Raw genomic sequence first — 16,329 nt, 5'->3', positions numbered from 1 at the left:
CCTTTTAACTATCCCATCTTATTAGAGCTCTTTATATCTGAACTCGCTAGTTGTGAATATATTTCCTCCTTCTTCTTCAATGGAATAATCTAAGATTGGCACTTAAATTTCATTTTTAGAACCATTCGCCATCTGACTAAAGACTCATAGCTACTTATGTTGTAATTTTTTAAATCTGTTTTTCTTAAGTCTAGGTGTACATCTGCTTAGACCACCTTTGCTTTTATGAAAATCGCCAAAGTTTGGGTGATTTCCACATCACGTAATTTTTTTCTAATTTAGTCCATGTAGTTCTGGCATTAAATGAATACTGGACAAAGTTACAGCTCACAAACTTGGATTTTTATTTTTCCATTTGTTGTCTTGGAGGTGTTTTTATTTGTATGTGCAAAGCTCCCCTACTTTTTAATGACTAATACTGGGATCAGAGATATGACCTTAACTGGCAAGAGATTATGATATCATTAAGTGATTTGGTTGCTCTGTTCTTTAACCAACTGAACATGAAGACTCCTTTGAAAGTGGTTCAGTAAAGTTCATTTAAGTTCATTGAAACTTAAATTCACTTATCTAATCATTTCCATTCAACTCTGTGTTGCATTCAGATACCTAAAAGTGACTGAAAAAGCATGTGAAAAAAATGTATTGTGAATGGCTTTAAATTTCTGAAACATTTAGCTTATATTTCTTTCTTTTTTTTTTTTTGCGGTACGCGGGCTCCCCACTGCCGCGGCCCCTCCCGTTGCAGAGCACAGGCTCTGGACATGCAGGCCCAGTGGCCATGGCTCACAGGCCCAGCCGCTCCACGGCATGTGGGATCCTCCCGGACCGGGGCACGAACCCGTGTCCCCTGCATCGGCAGGCGGACTCTCAACCACTGTGCCACCAGGGAAGCCCAAGCTTATATTTCTTGAGGTTGTATGAAAAATAGTATTCTGCTTTAAAATAAGGATTCTTTAAATCAGAAGGCAGCAAGGTTAGTGGGAATTTGTTTTTGTGGAAAGAGAGTCATATCATCTGAAAGAGTTACTGTTGCAAGCCGTTTCCATTGTAAGTCAGGAAATTTTATGAACATAAATATAAGAATATCACCTTGCAGGTGTTTATTTTTTATTAGAAGTGCAAAAATCTGTTATAATACCTTGTAAAGCCAAGATTGAAAAATCTGTTATAATACCTTGTAAAGCCAAGAAAAAGGGAAAAATCTACAAAAGAAGTTTTAGAAAAAGTATATCAGTTCATCCTAGAAATCAGCCAGTCAAGTGAATTCTAGAAGCAGTTTATCAGCTGAAATTGACCCAGAATTCACTTAAAATAGATACTGCTATGCCTGATCTACACCCATGAATAAATGACAATATTTAAGTACTCAAGAAAAGGCACATGAAGTAGAAAAAGCACTGAGTTGTAGGCCAAGGACCTGAATACATTTTTTGCTTAATCATTCTCTAGCGCAGAAGTTCTCAAAGTGTGTTCTCAGTACCTGCAAATGTGCATCACGTGTATCATTAGAAATGCAAACTCCCAGGCCCCACCCCAGGCAACTGAATTGGAAACTCTGGGTGGGGAGAGGTCCAGCATTCTTTGTTTTAGCAAGTCCTCCCTGCAGGTGATTCTGTTGCACACTAAACTTTGAGAATCAATTCTCTAGTATGTAATAATGACTAACCTATCAAGTTATGGTCAGGATCAATCAATAATTGTAGCAGTGCTCTAGAAATTGTAAAGCATTGGTCAGTTGTGAATAATTAAATTCATGCCTGAGTTAATCAAATCTACAGTGAAAAGTAAACCCAATGCAAGAGTGAGTTTACCTGATAATATGAGGACCAAAAAGTGGAAAACATTCTATTCCTGCTTTTACTTTCTCTTTGTTTTATCTTTAAGTCATCTTGCCCGACTTTGTTCTGCAGGATTTCTGCTCAGAATTTGGGCGAGTATTGATGGAAGCAAGCCTTCTTGTTTATTTAACAATTGTGAAACTATGTGTGAGCGAACTGAGGCTGTTTCTGGTGTTCTGTTTCAGTGCACTGTGAAACCAGTGAATGGAGTCCTTGGAGTCCATGCACGAAAAAAGGAAAAACATGTGGCTTCAAAAGAGGGACTGAAACACGGGTCCGAGAAATAATACAGCATCCATCAGCAAAGGGTAACCTGTGTCCCCCCACCAGTGAGACAAGAAAGTGTACAGTGCAGAGAAAGAAGTGTCAGAAGGGAGAACGAGGTACAATCATACTAACTTGTGCTTGTTTGAATCCTCATGATTTGATGCAAATTTCACTTTACTTCTTAGGAAACATTTATTATTATCACGCATGTCTGAAAACCCTAAAATGTGTACCAAACAACGAATATGTTGGCTGTTAATTACAGAATATCAATGTGGTAATTTTTTTAAATGGAGCTTGATATCAGAACTTTAAACTACACAAAAGTGTGCTAATTGAATCTTAGGGAAGGGGGCTGCATTATAAGCATATAATATATGCCTATATCTTCCTTTTGGGCCATTATCTTTCCTATCATCTACCTTCCTAGTACCTGGAAAACTTAGGGGAAGCCTCAGAAACACAAGGTCTAATAATAACATTTGGTACACGAGCATGGTGAATACCAGCCATCAGCTTACTCCTTTCTTCATTGCCTACAAACCAAAGTAGTGCAATTAGGTGTTAAGCTTTTGTAGCTAAACATATTTTAAAGGTTACATATTTTATAAGTATAATACAAGCATTCATGACATTTTATCCCCAGATTTTTTTTTCATATTACAGTAATTTCATACATCAGATTATAGAACCTACCAAATCAATATTAAATAACTCTGTGTAAGGGCTGTTTTGAAGTCGTATGAGTGCCAAGGAAAAATATATCATTTAATCTGATGCTTTAAGGTGATTAAACTTCCATATAGAAGATCTGCAGTTGTTGACTTTTAAAATATAATTTTTCCATCTTTCTCACTAATCCTCAGCACCACTGCCTACAAATATGTTATGTAGCTATTGGTGAGCCTATAAATGATCCTCTCAATTAATTGCAGCTTGGCTGACTCTGTAGTTGAACTCCCTTTGCTTATTTCATTCATTCATTCATTCAACATCATTTTATTGAATTTTTATTTTATGGCCACACATAGTGTTAAGCCCTGGGGATTCACAACTGAATAGGGTACCATCTCTATCCTGAAGTTATACTCAGAGTCCAGTGAAAGGTTGAGATGTTTAAGCAGATAATCACAATATCACATAATAAGGGAGGTTTGGTGTGTGGAAAATTTCGATGGAAACACAGAAGAGGGTGCTGTGAAAACTTGAACTTTGCTCATACAGGAAAGAACTTGGGTCACCCGTACTTTGCAGTGTCTTTCACTGTACCAAAAGACCAAATTGACCATCATCAGGATGGACACAGCCTGTCGTTGCCATTAGTAATCAAGTAGTTAATGTGATAAACTTTTTGAATACATGGATTATTTTAAGGGAACTTCAAGTTTTTGTAAATTTATAAGAGGTTTTGATTAAAATTAGGTTTAAGGAATGAAAGTTGGCTAGTGTAAAAGGTCTTTCTGGCATTTGTTACCAATTAATTTAAAACATCTTAGATTTTAAAAGTTGGATTTGGAAATAAAATATTTCATCACTCTACTTGCTGGTAAGCTCCCATAGCCGTACATTTACTTATGTTTACTAAATTTTCTTAAAATTTAATGACTTACAGGTGGTCTTTGTTCATATTATTCTTTCCACAAAGATTCTACATTACTAGTCAGTATTTAGTATACTTTGCTTTTAAAATATAAGTGAAGAAAATCTCATCCAATAGAAAAATTAAATTATGATTCTAATTACATTTTTTTCTTTTATTTGAGGATGTGGTCTTCTAATATATTTTGCTAGCACTGACTTAAACATTAACATTGAAAATGTTAGTTTTTAAACTAGCAACAACTAAGATAAATAATGCCATAAAAAGTTTAAAATCGTAACCTGTAACATAAGCTTGACTTAAAAATTTCTTTCTGGTCCTTGTTTCTTCCCCTCTGAGTAGGATACAGTGACATTTTATGTTTACAAAGAAAATGTTATACAACTAGAAAATTTTAGGTGCTTTATTCTTTTTCAAATTTGATAAGTAGGAAATGTGGATTACATGTATAATTAAATTAAAGATTTGGCTCCATTTTTATTTAATTTTCATTCATCTTTTTATATGTCTATCAAAAATGATTTCTCAAGTAACCTAGAAATTTAAGATAGGAAGGTAACCACTTCTCCCTTCATTCCTTACTTCTCTAACCTATTAGTTTTCTTAACTTCTCTTAATGGTAACTCAAATATCAAAAATATATCTATTTGAATATGAAGAAACCAAATAGAAAAGTAATTATGACCCCTGAACATGCCACTGTATCAAATAGCACATCAAAATAATAACACTACCCAGAGTCTTCTTGTTTATATTGTATATCTCAGAGCTATACAATAGTGATAAATATAAACACAATAAAGTGATGAAGACATGATTTCTCCTACCACTAGAGTAGCTATTACTTGAGTTGCACCTAAATGATTGTAGATTCATAAAATAACATCCGTTAGGTTCATGGCTGAGCATTTTCAGATGAGAAAGCTAAAAGATAAGGTTTTTTTAAAAAAATTTAGCCTGAAAATCTTGAATTTAAACTTATATCTATCTTCCCTGCCCAGGAGGTTAACAATAGACAGAAGTAGATAACTCATATTTGGAAAAGGTATGGAGCATGTGTTCAGGAATTTTTCTGCTGTGTTGTAATTGCCAAAGTCAAGGTCTCCAGGGAAGAATGATAAGATCCAGAAATGACTTTCTAAAATGTACACAAAGAAGAAGCTGAATAGGAGAAACTAGTTTTTAGTAACAGAATGGATTATTCTGGTTGTGAGATGCATATTTAAATATATGAAATTTTCATATATATATATATGAAAAATTGGTTGCAAAATCTTACACATACACACATTTTTCTTTACTGATATTCTTCTCATGCTTAGAATAGTTATAGTAAGTTAATCTGAGGTGATAAATGTCATTTCTGTAGCCCCAAATCTAAACTTTCATCTGATGTACTACTTGTTTGCACATTTAGGATTATTTCCCTTTACCTGGCATGCTGCCTTTTAATATCTTAACTTCTCCATAAATTACTAGCTTTAATAAGAAGTTATTACCATTGCAGTAGTTTCTAGCTTGAGCCTGTCTCAATTGAATTATATATCTGAAATGTCAAAGATATATAACATTTATTTTAAGAGATTATGAAGGCTAACATATATACTAGTATCACATATGCCTTAAAACAATATATTTTAAATAGAAGTAAACAAGGAGAAAATGCACTTTTAATGGCTGCCAACTCATATTTATTAACTCTTTTGTTATATTGCGTGTAACCATCTTAGATAAGGGGAAGTGAAACAGAACAGGGGAGCATATATGTGTCTGCACTTGATGCAAAAGAGTGATTTTTTTGTTTGGATTGGAAGGCAGGGTGCAAAGAAAGGAAGATCACCAAAATGCTCCTCATTCATTTGTACATGCCTTTAATTAACTGAAGAGAATTTCCTGTAGGTACTGGGTTTTGAGGCAATTCACAAAGAATGAAAGAAATTTTGTTCTTTGGTGAATTGCATGACTAAGATCCTAATTAATTACATGTAGTACATGATCTTGGGATAGAAAGGAGAGAGAAGAACAGAGTCATGGAAGAAATGGGGCAGGGTCTACTTTCTTGGTGTAAAGAAGAAATAGCATCCTTCCTAGCAGAGAAGGAGAAAAATAATCCATTAAAATATAAATAAATAAAATGTCCAGAGACATTTCAAAGGAAGAAACAAGTGTGGGAATTATTGTATTATTTGAACATACTGAAGGTCACCTTATGTGCCTTCCCAAAATTAAAAGTACAGTTGTAAAATTCTACTAGGTTTTACATAGAAGAAAAGTGTTATATGTTAACTTACAAATTGCTGTTAATCATGCTTTCAAATACCAGTATTATAAATATGCATTATATTTATCATGAGCACTATATTTAAAGTTACAGTAAAATTTGTTTTTAAAAAAGGAAACAAATAAAAAATGAGTCTGCTTTGTTCCCAGGTTTGCACCTCTGTCTTTTAGTTTACTTCTTAAAATCTTTATAACAACTACTCCAGTGATGAAGAGCTGAGTTTTCTACAGGAAGGATTCATATTAAAGATTCAGTCAAATTCAAAACAAGACATTTAGCCAAGATTTTCAGAACAGTTCTCAAAATCCAAATAGAAGGAGTCATTAGCTCAAAATTGTAGGATGTCAACTGGCTTGGAGAATTTTGATGATGGCCTCTCACCACCATCACCTCATGGAGGAGGACCAGCTGGCCTACAGACACTCATCCTGTTTAAGCACTGGAGGATGGGAGCTTTCTGCTCTTTCCCTACACCCAGTCAGTACACTAGCCCTTTAACATAGGTCAGAGAAAATTCGACAAAGTACAGAGCTGAGATAAGAATGGCATTAAAGACTGTGGTTTTCAACCAGGCATGATTTTGCTCCCCAGGGCACACTTCTCATTGTCACACTTGGAGGAGGGGGATGCTACAGGCATCTAGTGGGGAGAGGCTGCTAAATATTTTACAATGCACAGGACAGCCTCACACATCAAAAATTTTCTGCCCGTAGTGCCAAAGATGAGAAACTCTGGTATAAACTCAACAATCTCTCTTTGTTATCCCTCTTTGAGGCCATGTTAGTCCTTACCCAAATGGGTTTTTTGTTTAGATTCTGGGAAGGACCAGTGAAAACCTTTCATTGCCACCAATGGAAACCTGCACATGGTGCAGACCTTTCGTAACAAGAACAATTTGGTGAAACAGAGGGGAAATTTTTGCCCCCCAAACATTACAAAGGTAATAATCAATTTTATTAAAAATTAATATTCTTTGAATTTCAAATATTCCAGTACCACATGAAAATATTTAGCTATGTTTGAAACCTCCAAGAAAGGTAGTCTATTGCAATAAATAATGCCTTTCACTCTGAGCAATGTTCCTTAATACAAATGTATGGACTTTCTCTTAAAGGCTAAGCCCAGTTTTTCATTTAATGTCCCCAGTGGAGAGGTCTGTCATTTGTTTAATCACTATTTAGCTCTCTCTCCACTGAGACAAATTATGTGGCTACAGTCATCTCTTGTTTTTTAATACACTCCTATCTACTAGGTTAAACCATATGAAACTGCCATTTTTGTTGATTATAAATGGTCAAATATAAGCAGTTTCATAGGGTTCAACCTAATACTCCAAAATTTTATCTCTCTGAATTTTGTAAATACTAGAACTAGACCTAGAGTACCATTGTTACTGATGAAAACATTACAGTTTGTATATGCCACAACTTAATTTAAATATTAGGCTTTTAATATTAATACAGGTATGCTATTGTTTTTGAAGGATGTAGGCACTCCTAACCTCTGAAGATCCTCATAAAAACATGGTTCATCTTTGAGTCCTTTTCAGTTATGCTCACTCATTGCCTATGCACTGGTTTATTTGATTATATATTTTCTCCTTTGCCATATTACTCAACTCTTACTCTTTGTTTCTTTCCCACCAATTACAGCTTAATCTTTGAAGAATCAAATCAGCTGCAAATTTCACAGCTATGTGTCCGAATTTATTATCCACATAGTTAAAAGAGTGTTATCACTACTGTGACAGGCGCCAATTTCTTTCATTGATTCCTCTGACATTGACATTACAGTGGCAGGATCTTTGCAAGCATTCTCTGTTGCCCAGGTTTGTGGGTTGAAGACCATGCTAAGATTGTTTATATATGCACAGTTTACTTCCCTCTGTAATAATGGAGCTGAAGGATCACATCCAGCACTTAGATAGATTTTGAAAAAAGTAAAATGACAGTTACTAGGTTTCTTGCCTTGAGCACATTTTACAATTACACTGTATATTCTTAAATTTCTCAGTGTTAATGAAAAAGTTCTGCAGAAAATAAGAAGCCTTTTATTTCATGATTTGTAATCCCAGGTACTATACCTTTTATTTTATTTTATTTTATTTTTGCGGTACGCAGGCCTCCCACCGCTGTGGCCTCTCCCGTTGCGGAGCACAGGCTCCGGATGCGCAGGCTCAGCGGCCATGGCTCACGGGCCCAGCTGCTCCGCGGCACGTGGGATCCTCCCAGACCGGGGCACGAACCCGTGTCCCCTGCATCGGCAGGCGGACTCTCAACCACTGCGCCACCAGGGAAGCCCTATACCATTTTTTATAATTCAACCAGCAGTTATTATCTTTTTATAATCAATACCAAGTTCATACCATTCCATTTTCGTAGGCTCTCTAAGATTTGGGGGACATTCATAATCGTCCAAATTCACGGTGGGCACTATTCACAGTGGGAAAATACTTAAGTGTTGTTATTATCTTTGTAGTCCCTACCTTGCTTTGGTGGTAGAAAAATCATTTTTAGGCTTCTGTGCTGTGTTGGTGTGTCTACTGCAGCATCTCTATTCTAAAACAACCGTTATAATAAATTATTCTTGCAAATGCTTATACTTTCTGAGATTTCCTTTTTGTTATTTTTATAAATATCTAATGCTTTTCAACCCATTAGTATGTGTAACATAACACACACTGGTCAGTCTGTTGAATAGAGTAGCAGCTGTAGTAAACAAAACATTCTTCAGCCCCCAACCAAACAACGATCTTGCCATTGTTTAGCTCCTGTGCATCGGGGTGAAGTTGTTTCAGGTAGCTTTTGCTGCATAAGAAATAGCCCCAAAGCATACAGGCTTAAAACAACCACCATTTATTTAACAATAAACGTGGGTGGGTAATATGGGCTGGGATCCACTGTGCAGTTCTGGCTGGCTCCCTAATGTGGTGGACTGGTTGAGGGTGGAGGAAACTGCTGTTTCTATCATCCTCAAGGTGGCTATAGGGGTTCTACAAGTTTCTAAGAGGGAGAAAAGAAGCAGTTCCTCTTGAGTTTGGGCTCAGAACTGGCACAATTTTACTTCCACCATGTTCTGTTATTCCATGCAAGTTACAAGTCCAGTCCTGATTCAAAAGTTGAAATAGATTTCACCTCTTGGGGGAGAAGTCCCATAGTTACTTTGCAAATTTTCATGCACATACAGGGATGAGTGGAGAATTGTAACCGTTTTTTCCATCTACCACAGAGGTCTTTCTCTTGTTTGCAATTAGATGAGTGTGATTGCTCCTTTATTCAACATTCTCTTCCTATCTAATGTAGTGTCTCTTCCTTTGTAAAAACACTCAGTGGTTGATACAGGAGATGGTATATAGGAGATTATTTCTATTGTATTTTCCAGTTTGTAAAGGGCAGAATAGGAAGAATAAATAAAAGGCCAGGCCAGGATACCTTCATACACTCAACACATGTTTATTAAAGCACCAGCTATGTGCTAGGCACTTTTAGGTGCTGAAGATATAGCAATGGACAAGAAAGACAAAAGTCCCTGCCATCATGAATCTAGATATTGGTGTCATGGTTTATGTTGGTCCACAAAGTAAAGACAATCGATGATCAGCTCACTTGTAGCATATGCTTGTGTGGACAGTTTTCATCTTTGCGATTTTTTTCTGTCGGTAGCTGCAGTTTCATTAGGTTGCTAACACATTTACAAAGACATTTGTTTATGCTGGCAAAAACGAAATATCCGCCTACTTTTTGTTTTGGTCTCAAGGCAAATCTATTTTTCTGTGACCACCATGTTGATATGGTAATATGTTTTTGTGAGATGGCTAAGTAGGGTTAAAGGTACAGCTTGTGGCTGTGGAACAGAGCTGAGCTAACAGGCCCTTTGGAGAAATGACCCTGAGACCCTGGCTTCATGTGCAGCCTGTTCTAGCCAACTGAGATCCCTGCCAATTAGGAGGGTTCCCTAGAGAGAGCCTCAGAGAGCATCAGCATAAATTTAAATTCTGGACCCCCAAGTATAGTTTCCAAAAGGGCCTTCTTGTCCTTTGCTAATTACAAAGTAAACATTTCTCCACCAAAAAAGACACTTCCTCCTTTCATGCTCCTGTCCGCCTTCCCACCTCCCTAACACAGTCACTCCTTGAAACTGCTGGTGTTGCTGAAACCTCTTTGGCAAAGAAGACACCCCACATTTGAAGGCACAAAAGAATTATTCTTTCCATAGATCATTATCTTATTCTCTTTTTATCTACTCCAGTAACTTCTTCGTAGAAGTGTTACAGACTAACTTTGTAGATTGTTACAGCCTGACAGAAAAGACTGGTTACCTCAGCCACAGGCCTCCCAAGAGGTGTGACCAAGCAAATACAGCCAGGTTACAATTAAATTCCCTGACCTCATTGAAAAAGAAACATTCTCAAACTTGTTTACATTAAAGCCGCATCATTTTTAACATCACAAAAGGGAAAGACCACTCGAATGGTTTAATTCTTGTACATTGCTGTCAAAGCAGACCCCCAAATAGAATGTGGTATATTTTTGTACTAATGGACAAATCCAAGCATGAGGTTTTCGACACAGTGGCTTGCATCAGTGTACATTAACATGTACAAAATGGATGTAAATGAGAAATTCTTCAAAACTTGTTATTCCACTAAGTTTCTGCTCTCTTCCCCAGGTACCTCACTTTCCATTTAATTTTCTATTCAGTTCCCTTTTCCTTTTCGTTAAAGCACCTCATTCCTCATGTCCTAAATTGGAAATGCTTTTCTACCATTTTTCTTACTGTTTTTCAGTTTTTCTAAAAAATTATTTGCAAATGTATGTAATTATTATTTTAACAGAAAAACAATATCTGAGTGTTTATCCTTCATTGACAGTCCTTTTTCACCAAGGTCACTGTTACCTTCTGTGTATTCATCAGGATATTTGAAAAGACAGATTTCAAATTACCTTAAGCAAAAAGAAAACTATTTGCTAAAGACACAGTTTGCTCTAAGTGCTCGAACAATATCATTGGCTCCATCTTCTTCTCTCCTCTCTCTTTCTCGCCATTTCAACTCATCCTGCCTCTGTGTCTGTTTATTGGCCTTGTTCTCCCCTGCTACAGTGAGTCTGTCTCTACTCACAGGGAAAGCTGGCTCTGGGAAGCCCTAAATCTGTATCCATGTTGCTCTTGGTCCAAAAGGATAGTGCGCTCTCTCCTTCAGAGTCCACTCATCCAATCTCATGGAAGGTGCAACTTGACCCAGCTTGGCTCACATGTCTACCCTTGAACCCATCACTGTGGCAGAGGAAATGGAGTACTGTGATTGGTCTGCCTCAGTCACATGCTCACTATTGAAGCCAAGGGACATGTGGGCCACTTTGAGTAGCAGTTCTATGTAGAAATGAGTGCTAGGGTGACAAAACAACAGATGCAAATGATCTTCTTCCAAAAAAAAAAAAAAAAACAAAGCTCAAAATCTAGAAGCTTGTACTCTTCTATAGGGTAATCCCTGTCCAATATTATTTATGGAAAAAAACATTTAAGTGAGAAAGTGTAACCAAAGTTTTACTCCATCTGTTTTAGACTAGAGAGGCATGTCTAGCATAATGCTAATAATATTTTAAGTAATTTTTTTCTGATTTCTCTGGTTTGCTAGAAAACTTTTTTTGTGAGTAAACTGGCTCTGAAATGAATAGAAAAAGAATCCAGTACTCATATGAAGGGTTTCTGGGATTGATTTGTGCAAGCTTAAGTAAAGACATGTCCATTTCCATTTCTAGCTGCTGAGGTTCTGTGTGAAATGTACCAGTGTGGGTAATGACCTTTTGCTTGATTATACATCAGGCCAGTGAAACTTTAAAATTAACTCAAACCTAATTACTGAACTCTTGTGTTTATACTGTGTATACACCACCCGGTCATAACTCTAGCCTCTGTGAGCCCAAGCTGCCATAACTGAAAAATATATCTTGTAAAGGCTTGTTTTGTTTATTTGTTGTTTCTGCTGGAAAAGCCTGCTTTTCTTATTTTTGCAAGAGATCATATTTAGGAAATAGTTTATGAACACAGTCCAATTACATTTTATATCTCTATGCAAAACATACATTTTAAAATGAGATATCCCTTTTACTTTTGTAAGATGTGAAATCTAATGTCTGGAAGCACAATGCAACTTATTTTTCACTGATTTTTGAATAATATCACATTTTAGGCAAGGAAATATCAACATACTGAACTCATACTTGGAAAATATGAATAATTGCTAATTCCAAAAATGAGTCATAGAAATGTATGCATACTCAGGATCAGTAGTTAAAATATCTAATTAATTATAACCTGTGAACAAACATTATTATCCTAATTTATAGAACACTAATTAGATAGCTAATTACTTTTTTATGGACCATGGACATATGAAATAGTGAAATATTCCTCAAAATAATAAGTACAAACTGTTAACATCTGATGTCATGCTCCTCTGGTTTCCAACCAACACCAAAATCATAAAGGAATTTTGTTTTGTTTCAAATTGGTTTGTTTCAATAGCTAAGACGCAGTTTACTACAGTATTTCTTGGGCAAACTTGTGGTGGATTCATGCTTGTCCAGTTTTGCTAATTTTGCTTTGAAATGTGTAGGAGAGGGAGTTTTCCTATTTAATGTCTCTCCCTCGGCCCTTCGGCTTCCTACCATGTAGTATGCCCTTAGTGTCCTTCCTCCTGCTTTGTTTCCTGCCTTAACACCCTTTCCTTCCATTCCTGCAGGTTTCCTCCATTTTCAAAGGATTATATGTTCACAGAATCATTGTTTCTTCTTGTGTTCACAGTCTTCAAAGTAGTTTAATATTTGCAGTGTCAGCCTAGTTAAGTAAAAGAGTACTGAACTAGTTTGGAAACCAAAACCATCTCAGTTCAACTCTAGATTTGGGGTTTATTTTTTTCTTTGTTTAATTTTTAAAAAAACATTTTTTTTTTTTTTTTGCGGTACGTGGGTCTCTCACTGTTGTGGCCTCCCCCGTTGCGGAGCACAGGCTCTGGACGTGCAGGCTCAGCGTCCACGGCTCACGGGCCCAGCTGCTCCACAGCATGTGGGATCTTCCCAGACCGGGGCACGAACCCGTGTCCCCTGCATCGGCAGGCGGACTCTCAACCACTGCGCCACCAGGGAAGCCCCCAAAAAGCATTATTTTTAACGTCAGTAGTGGTATATATGATATGGTACGTATGGATACCATAATGGCATACTACCAATATAACATAATGGTATACATGGACAGCAAAATGTTTTCCCCTTTTTGTTCTTAGTACTACAATAAAAATCTCTATAACGTTAATGACCTGATGCACTCCCTTTCTATCAGAGGTTAAAGAGGTTAAAGGTTAATACATCGTAGTATTTAGAACCCAGGCTCTGGAACCAGAGTACCTGTTTTCAAATCTTAATTGTGCTTTTAACTAGCTGTATGACTTTAAGCAAATTACTTAGGCTTTGTATATCCCATTTTCCTCATCTGTAAAGTGGGGATGATAACAGTAACTAACTCACAGAGTTGTAGTGAAAGAGTGATGTAGCAAGGAGTTAATGTGTGTATAAAACTCTTGAGACTTGTGTCTGGCATCTGGTAAGTGCTCAGTAGTTGTGAGATCTAGTATAAAATAGAGTCCCAAACACTGGATGGAAAAACCAAAAGATGTGCACATTTTAAAAATTAATGTATTCTACCAGATTACTTTTCAAAAAGGTTTGAGCAGTTCACATTTGCAGTGTATCAGAAATGCCTATTTCCTTATAAATAGGAAATGCCTATTTCCTTATGCCAAAACTGGATGTTATCAGTCCTTTGAAGACTTGCCATTCTGATGGATTAACAGTGGTATCCTTTTGTTTTTCTGACTACTAGTAAGGCTGATCATGTAAAATGACAGAGCTGCTATGGAAAACATCATGGCGTGGCAAAAAAATTAAAAACAGAATTACCATATGATCCACTGATTCCAAGTATGTAGGTATATACCCAACATAAATGAAAGCAGGGTCTCAAAGAGATATTTGTACATCCATGTTCATAGCAGTATTATTCACAATAGCCAAAATGTTGAAGCAACCCAGATGTCCATCAATAGATGAATAGATAACAAAAAGTGGTATATAGACGTACAATGGAATATTATTCACCTTAAAAAGGAAGGAAATTCTATCACATGCTACAACATGAATGGACCTTAAGAACATAAAGCTAAGTAAAATAATCCTATCACAAAGACAAATACTGTATGATTCCACCTATATGAAGTACCCAGAATAGTCAAATTCATAGAGATAGAAAGTATTGGGTTGGCAAAACAGTTCCTTCGGCTTTTTCCGTAACATCTTATAAAAAACCTGAACGAACTTTTTGGCCAACTCAATAGAATGGTGGTTTCATGGAGGGGGGAATGGAAATTGTTATTTAATGGATACAGAGTTTCAGTTTTACAAGAGGAAAAGATTTCTGGAGACTGATGGTGGTGATGGTTGCACAAAAATGTGAATATACTAAATGCCATTTGATCTGTGCACTTAAACATGGTTAAGAAGGTAAGTTTTATGTGATGCACTTTTACCACAATTTAAAATAATAAAAGAAAATAGCAGTGCTCGTATTGAAGTATGGGCTAACCAACCAGTAGCCCTCTGCTAGGATATTTTATTTGAAACCGTTAAACAAGATGGTTTATAAAATCTTTTATGTTTTTCAATTAGACTCAGGTAAAACCTGAACTTGACATTTCTATAACCCTCTGCTACAGTATAACACAATATTTTTTCTTTGGAAAATTGCTTGAATCTCAGAAAGGAAAAATATGTCAGTGTGCCCCCCAAGGCATTGTGCAGATGTCATGTCAGATGTCTTAGGGTATATGTTGCTGTAGCTGTAGGATATTTAGGGTGACAAGAAACAAGTAGCTGTGAACACTAGCTCTCTTGGGAGATACTAATATGCCTGGTTTTGTATTTGTTTGTTTCTTGACTTTCTCCTCAAATTTGTATTCTCTTATACTAATTTATGGAAGTGTGGCTTCCATATTTGTCATCTGAAGCAACAAAACTATGGAAAAGGGACATGACATTTTTAATGTTCCTAACACATACACTGTACACATAACCTTTAGCTTGTAGTAATAGTTAATTAATGGCACCATATCATTTTGAACATCTTTTCTTGTTATTTGTCCCACCTAATCCCCTAGCACAATGCTTTTTTCAGGATTTTTGTCATATATCATTTTTGTCAGTTTGTCATTTTTGATTACTAGATGCAGAATCTAAAAGACTAGGTTGCAAACCAGTCTTAAATTGGCTAGGAGCTTAGGAGAACTACTCTGAACACTTTTTGTATAAACTCTAAGGAGGTCAGATTTAGAAAAATCTCAGCTGCTGTACTTGGATCCCATGAGCCACTGACTATTTATAATTAATATTAATAAATGGCAGATGACAGATGTTTATTGCTTAACTAAAAATGTGTGTGCAATACTAAATTTAAAAAAACAAGTGAGTTTGAGACCCAAAGGACTTGAATATATGTATTTAGAATACTGAAAAGAATAAAACTACCAACATGTGATCCAGAATCTTCTAACTGCAAAAACCCAAAGTTCCATAGGAAACATAAAACTATTTTTAATTAATGATATTAAATATTCGATTTGCCATGAAATGCTATTCCTTTAAACTAAAAGGCCTGTTTCACAAGCCTACATTTCTCTGGAAAGGAAGCTCATGAATAATTAAAAGCCCTTAACTATTGATCTTACTCTCTAAAATCAAGTTTTTTAACATATACAGCTTTTATAGTCAAATTTAAAAAAAATCCAAATTCTAAGTTGGTTTAAATCCTAATATTCCATGGAGCCCCACTAAATAGTACAACAACTAGAAGGGAATTTTCTTACCACTGGACCCTAAGGGGTAAAGCTAGAGTAGTTGTTACCTAGTTATATTATTCCTGGGAACTTGATAAGATGATTAAAATGGAGATGAGACTTCTGGTTATTAAAGAAGAAATAAAAATGGCTTTCCAGGGTAATTATAGTGGACCCCAAATCACCTTACAAAGAGCCAAAGTTTTGCTTGGGTTGTATATCCTTACTTAAATCCAATAACCATAACCATTGACATAGATTCTTTATGATTGGGCTGTGAGTTAACAATATGATTTGTCTAAACCTTGGCAGTTTTGCATAATTATCTTATGTAGTTCTTCAAATATTTTGGGCATGTCTGCATTGTTGTTATCTACTCCATTTTAAAAATGAGGAAATTGAGGCTTTGAGTGTGAGTAGTTGACTTTAAATCACACATAAGAAGCAACAGACTCAG

The 16,329-nt window shown here is 36.1% G+C and overlaps 1 protein-coding gene across 1 annotated transcript in view; it reads left to right on the top strand.

Annotated features, from left to right (window-relative positions):
* The window catches only part of RSPO3 (R-spondin 3), an 84,447-nt gene that overhangs the window by 44,247 nt on the left and 23,871 nt on the right, over nucleotides 1-16,329 (top strand). Inside the window, exon 4 of the mRNA XM_060115212.1 lies at nucleotides 2,027-2,224. Coding sequence (XP_059971195.1) covers nucleotides 2,027-2,224 — 198 coding nt within the window. The remainder of the gene's footprint in view (nucleotides 1-2,026; nucleotides 2,225-16,329) is intronic.

Source organism: Mesoplodon densirostris, chromosome 12 (assembly GCF_025265405.1).
Source record: "Mesoplodon densirostris isolate mMesDen1 chromosome 12, mMesDen1 primary haplotype, whole genome shotgun sequence".
In the NCBI taxonomy this organism is placed as follows: domain Eukaryota; kingdom Metazoa; phylum Chordata; class Mammalia; order Artiodactyla; family Ziphiidae; genus Mesoplodon; species Mesoplodon densirostris.
Note: the sequence above shows the minus strand (reverse complement) of the source record. Positions and strands in the feature narration are given on the sequence as shown.